Here is a 6,548-nt window from a genome sequence, read left to right on the forward strand (position 1 = left end):
TTATTTAGCTCGGATCATTCAATTAGTATAAATATTTTCATATCTATAATCGAGTGTTTCACAACAACAACAAAAAACAATATACTACCGCTAAATAGCTTATTATGTCTGGACAAAATAAAGAGAGACAGTTCATGATCATAAATGTATTTTCAGCAGCATCAGGAAAAGCCAAAAGAGCCCCAGCACAAAAACAGCTTCATGGAAGTGATATTTGACAGTTCTACAGTTTTATAAGTGGTATTACCGATTTTGGGGGAAAAAACACACAAAATGACGCATTAGGAGTAGAATGCCGACGCACAATCTGAGGCCGACATCGGCGAGACGTATGCGTTCTATCTGGGTCGCGTTCTGTGACGTGTATTTGCGGAAAAAGTGTTCCCAAAGCGCTTTTGCGACACATTTCAACATCGAAACGCCTGAAACTCCTCCTCATGAAAGCGTAAAAACTTTTGAGCGATATTTGAGCAATATTTCCATTACCAGTTTTGAATGTGCTATTTCAATGTTGCGTATTCCCAAGGGTAATGGAAACACAGCTGGAGATATCTACAACTGAATTAGTTGTAGATATCTTTAACCAAATGTTTCAGGTTGATTCAATCATTTCCACTTTCTCGAGCAGGCCAAATTTGATGTTCTAAAGGGCCAGATTTTGCCCCCGGGCCTTGAGTTTGACACATCTGTCTTAAAGGCTTATATAAAGATACAAAAAATAAATGTCAATGTGTTTGCAATTATTAGAAAAAAAAAGCACTAACGTTTAAATTGTAGTGGCTTTTTGTGGAAGTTTGATTTATTTTGAGATCAGTCCAATAAAAATAGGAGCGAGAAATACCAGAATTTGAAAGTAGGCGAGTGAGTTGTTGGGCTATTATTTTTCCCTCCACTTGGAAAAGAGTGATTGTTTCTTCTCACACTCCGTGTACGCAGAGTGGTGGTTTTCTTTGTCTGGAGGGAGGGATTCTCTGTTATAAACACCCAGGCTGTGGCCAGGGTGGAGTCATCCCTGTCGGTTATTGTATCTCTAATGAGACCCGTGTCAGAAGTGGAGGATGTTCCAGCTGTGTGTAGCGCGTTAGCGGGGGAGGTGAGAGAGGTGTGCCACATGTGATCTTTGTCAGTTGTGCTAGCTGGTGCTAAGTGGAAATGGAGACTCTGTCGTGTTTCTTCAGGCTGGGGTGTCAGGCTCGATGTGATGATGGCTTGTGTCGGGATTTTGTGGAACCAAAACATGGTGACGATGCCCTCAGGAGGAGGGGAGGAGCTCATCTCCTGGGCGCCGGCGGCTAAAGGGGGCGAGTTGTAGGAGCCAAAGTGCCACCTTCCTGTCCGACTGGGACGCACACCCCCACAGACTGTCTGTGTGTGGCACGGGCATCCCAGGATGAGAGCAGAGCTACGTTGACTCCATGACAGCAAATATGCAATGTCAGCATGAAGGTGGCAACCCCATGGGTTTCCTTCCAAGGTGATAATTCGTAGCGAAGTTAGCTTGTCCAACGCCGCAAAGGGAAGTGCAGTGAAACGGTTTGCATGCAGGTAGAAGTGAGTCAGTCCAGGGAGCCGGTCCAAAGACCCTGGCAGCACCTTGATGAGTAAGTTATTGGACAGGTCAATGCTCTCCAGGTGTGCAGGAAGATTGGTCGGCAGAGTCCACAAGTGATTGTGGCTGAGGTTGAGTGTGCGCAAATTGCTCAGCGTATTGTTGATGAAAATTGCCCTCTCCAGCTTGTTGTGCGAGAGGTCAAGCACTCGCAGGTTCCATTGGTAGACCGTGTCATTTTTATCCAGGAGTGGAACACGGTTGGTGGAGGCGTGCAGCTGCCAGAGGGAGCGAGGCAAGTCCGCGGGCAGTCGGCTCAGCCTGTTGTGTGATAAATCGAGGATTCGAAGATGGGTGTACACGGTCAGCTGGTTGTCCAGGTCGTGAAATCGATTGTGAGACAAGTTGAGGGAGCGCAGGTTGTGCTGCAGGCCATTGGGCAGCAGCTTCAGAGCCCTCCAGGAGCAGTCCACCTCCCTGTGGCTGGGGCTGCAGGAGCACACGGTCGGACACACGGCATCGACCCGCAGCCACTGACACAACACGAGCAACACCTCCAGGAGAGCCTCACTGAGAGAAAGCCCAAGAAACACACGTCTGCTGAAGAAAAGGCAGAGAAACAACACATGAGTAAACAATGACCTTAGGTAAATGGACTGAATCCTACATGGATGTAGAAATCATCTAAAGCAGGGTTAACAATGGGGGTCAAAAATAAAACAGTCTTACCCAGTGTTGACGAAAACTAAAATATGACTAAAACTAAAATGACTAAAACTAAAATATGACTAATATGACTAAAACTAAAATATGACTAAAACTAAAATGACTAAAACTAAAATATGACTAAAACTAAAATGACTAAAACTAAAATATGACTAAAATTAAAATATGACTAAAACTAAAATATGACTAAAACTAAAATATGACTAAAATTAAAATGACTAAAACTAAAATATGACTAAAATTAAAATATGCCTAAAACTAAAATATGACTAAAATTAAAATATGACTAAAACTAAAATATGACTAAAACTAAAATATGACTAAAATTAAAATGACAAACTAAAATATGACTAAAACTAAAATATGACTAAAACTAAAATGACTAAAACTAAAATATGACTAAAACTAAAATATGACTAAAACTAAAATATGACTAAAATTAAAATGACTAAAACTAAAATATGACTAAAACTAAAAAAAGACTAAAACTAAAATATGACTAAAATTAAAATGACTAAAACTAAAATATGACTAAAACTAAAATATGACTAAAACTAAAATATGACTAAAATTAAAATGACTAAAACTAAAATATGACTAAAACTAAAATATGACAAGCTAAAATATGACTAAAACTAAAATATGAACACTGGTTTGATCAGAAGTGAGTCGCAGATTTTCAGGCGGGAAGTTTGCAATTTCAACATTAATGTGTCCTAAATAATAAACGCATACAAGGCTCCAGGGTCGGGTTCAATTACGTTTTTCAATTACAATTATGTTTTATTTACCCGTGTTCAATTACAATTCATCTATGATTACAGTGACCAGCATTTTTCCCATTAAATAATCCTCAGAAAGTCACTTACAATTACATTCTCAATTACTAAAGTTAAAATACAATTAATCACAATTACTGAGCCTTAAATAAATAACCCTATAAAATGTGATTTTCCTCTTATGATAACGGGTCCTAAATCAGCTGTAATATACACTAAAAACTAATATCTATCATTTAATTTCCTTCCTATCTATTGGTTACCTTGTTAGGCTTCCTAATCAATGGAAATATGGGTTTTAATATTTTGGCGTCTGAGCCTTTTTTGTGTCAGTATAGCCCTAGATTTATATATATTTATGGTAACGTGAAAAAGCTCGATATGAAACACATTTTAATAATTGTTAATTGCTACATGTGTGTGTAGAACTGTACGTAGAACTGTAACATAGTTCCCAAGTTTTGCGTGAAATTATAATTGACAATCTTTATATAATTTCCATGGCAATTACAATTACAAAGTCAATTATCTCAACTTCATTTACAACTGAATTCCGATTACGACATTGCCATAATTGTAATTAATTATCGATTAGGCAATTACAATTGTAATTGACCCCAACCTTACAAGGAACTGATATCAATAACTATATATATATATATGACAGTTCCAAAGTACAACAATAAAAATACAAAAAATAAAGTTAACTAAAAATGATTCCCTTGATCTTTTTGTAGAGATTTTGTAGAATAATTTCATATAAATTGCATTATTTCAACAAATTGTGATTAAAAAAGAAATATTGCCATCATGTGATATAAGTATGGGAAAACTATGTACACTGGACAATATTGTGAATATGTGTTTTTGGAGATATTTACAACTGAATTAATTTGCTTTTACATTCTCCTGCGGGCCACATTAGATGCTCTAAAGGGCCAGATTTGGCCCCCGGGCCTTAAGTTTAACACGTGGTGAAAAGGAAATTGCGAAATCTTTCCTTCCTGAGTCAACACTCTTGTTTTATATGTAGAACTGCACACTCTGTTCAAATATAAAGTGCTGTATTAATAACGTTTGATTAATTAAGCGCTCACTTTCTGGCTTGTCGATACATAAAAACATCTAACATCGGTACATGTTTAGCACATACTTAATTATGCTTGGGAGTCTTTGGAGTATTTGTGCAGAAGCCTCATTTACATGCACAAAGAGTGGAGCATCACTTTGGCATTTTCTTTAAATAACTCTTACACATTTGATCGGAAGCCGTTTGAAGATATTTCTATTGAAGAATATCATTCATCACAAACGAGGAGAAATCCCTGCAGTCATGGTCTCTGGCATCAGTTTGTGTGTTGAGTCCCAAAAGCTCTGAGAGGAGGAGAAGCGGCTCAATAGATGGGTTTTTATTAATGACTCCACTGAGGACTCATGCATCACATCGGCTGCTCTACGGCCAGGGGAGGACACAGGCAGGGGCACTGTGCTGTGCAAACTGCAGGGTGTGGCACAAAGTGTGTGTGTGTGTGAGTGCGTAAAAAAACAAAAAAACAAAAAAAAAAAAACAAAGTGCATGAATGCATGCATCTGTGTCCAGAACTCACCTTGTCATCTTATCATTCCAGTCACTGGTGCAGTCCTGCACCCTGTTCCTGTCCTCTGGTGCTGTCAGTGTGGGGACCAGCTGGTTGTTCTGCAAAGAGGGGGCTTTCTCTACCCTCGTTTAAAAAAAAAAAAAGTTTGACCTTTGCTCACTTACTTAGTGCAAAGTTAGAGTTTTCCCCTCTGTAGCCCTATTGTCCTTCTTCTTTCTGTGGAAAGCTGTGAGTTTGCTAGAGCCTCTTATGGCTCTTGGTGGTTTGTTGCCATCAGGCACTGCAGAGTGGGCTGGAGATTCTGTGCAGTGGATGTGAGTGGGAAAGGTGGGGGCTGTTGTGTTGATTGTAGTAATGGGAGAGAAGAAACACGGTGCATAATAATAATAGTGGAGTTTCTGCATCAGAAGTGGCTGAACTGGACAGGATCCACTCAAACATTTAGACAACAGATGTGAATACATTCATTCAGAAAGGAGTCGATTTTATATCAAATTAAGAATATTTATTGATCATCTAATCGTCCTCATGCAAAGACATGATGTGCTGTAATTAGCTCAGTATTCATAAACAGCACGCCTCCTCCCAGATGTATTGCACAGGGATCTCCTCCACTGCAGCTTTTTACCTGTCATCAGCAATACGAGCACCTCTCCATTTTTCACTGCATTGCTGCACTCCTGCCACAGTCCCACTGACTGCACCGATGACACTATAACCAGCTCTAAAAATAGGGAACATTTAACAAATTGATTTAATAAATGCCAATCGCCTTTTTGATTTATGTAAACACCACTGCCGAGACATAGGGAGGGACTTCTTTCTCCTGTCATGTCTGCTACTTCCTGTGCCAGTCAGTGTTCATTATGACAGAAAAACATTGATTTAGTTTTATTCATAGTCTTTTCACTGAAATGCAACATAGTTTCAGTCAAAATGATGTCATCAGGACTATTTTAGCTATATTCAACTAAATACTAATATTAAGATTTTAGTTTGTTACAGATTACGACTAAAATACAAAGCATATGAGTTTATTTACTTAAAAAATAAATAATAAAAATAAATAAAATAAAATCAACATTGATCAAACTGATATAGGATGGTATTAGTTTGTAAATACGCAGAAACAGATTTGATGTGATTAATGCGCTTGCGCTTGCACTCCTATTGGCTCACTTACTTGTCCCGCCTTCAATGCAATAATAGTAGTTTGATTGGATACCTTAAAAAAAAGTAACTTAGTTCTTCCATGGTCTGACCCTGACTCCCTCTTCCCTGTTCCCTTCCCCTCACCAAGGTGTAACACTGCCCTTTTTTTTTTAATATTCTCCCCTGAAAAACATTTATTATGCAATAAAGTATATGCATTTATGTAACTGTAATAGTAAAACAAGCACAGCTGTTGTGAAAAAAAAGGTAACGAATTCTCAGTTTGATTTTTTATATAGTTTTTAAGAAAATATGAATGTATTTTGATCTGGTTTTCATTTAATATTAGTTAAAGTCTCGTTACTGTTACTTAAAAAAAAAATTAAATGTAGTTGATGAAAATTCTCTGTCCTCCACTTTGCTGCCAGGCGTTGGTTTTGGTCACCACATGTCACGTCCTCAGTTAATAAGGCAAACCTTCACCACCGCTGTCAGGTGACGTCACAACAACAGAGAGAAAAGCTTCATCAAATTCATCTTTTTTATTTGAATGCTGCTTGTATAAACCACCAAAGAAGAAGAAAAAGGCAGCTACAGGAAAAATAGTCACTTCTTTGCATCATATATTAACAATCATTGTGTTTTTATCCCTAAAACTGGGTGAAAAGAAGCTTTAGTCCACGCTCAACAAATCCTGCACAACTACGGACAAGCTTGTAAGGCCTTTTAATCAAAAGTGCTACT

At 38.1% G+C, this 6,548-nt stretch overlaps 1 protein-coding gene across 2 annotated transcripts; it reads right to left on the minus strand.

The window, feature by feature from the left end:
* Positions 1-782: 782 nt before the first annotated feature.
* Positions 783-4,853, minus strand: omgb (oligodendrocyte myelin glycoprotein b). 2 transcript variants are annotated; one of them, XM_028467206.1, is made up of 2 exons: positions 4,662-4,853; positions 783-2,146 (listed from the first exon to the last, which is right to left on the minus strand). In XM_028467206.1, the coding sequence occupies exons 1-2, from the start codon at positions 4,667-4,669 to the stop codon at positions 811-813; spliced, it is 1,344 nt and encodes a 447-aa protein (XP_028323007.1). In that variant the 5' UTR covers positions 4,670-4,853; the 3' UTR covers positions 783-810. The 2 variants fall into 2 exon arrangements, with proteins under 2 accessions (XP_028323007.1, XP_028323006.1); XM_028467205.1 differs by having other exon boundaries at positions 783-2,149.
* Between the last annotated feature and the right edge of the window lie 1,695 nt (positions 4,854-6,548).

The sequence above is a fragment of the Gouania willdenowi genome, chromosome 14 (assembly GCF_900634775.1).
Source record: "Gouania willdenowi chromosome 14, fGouWil2.1, whole genome shotgun sequence".
NCBI classification, from domain to species: Eukaryota; Metazoa; Chordata; class Actinopteri; order Blenniiformes; family Gobiesocidae; genus Gouania; species Gouania willdenowi.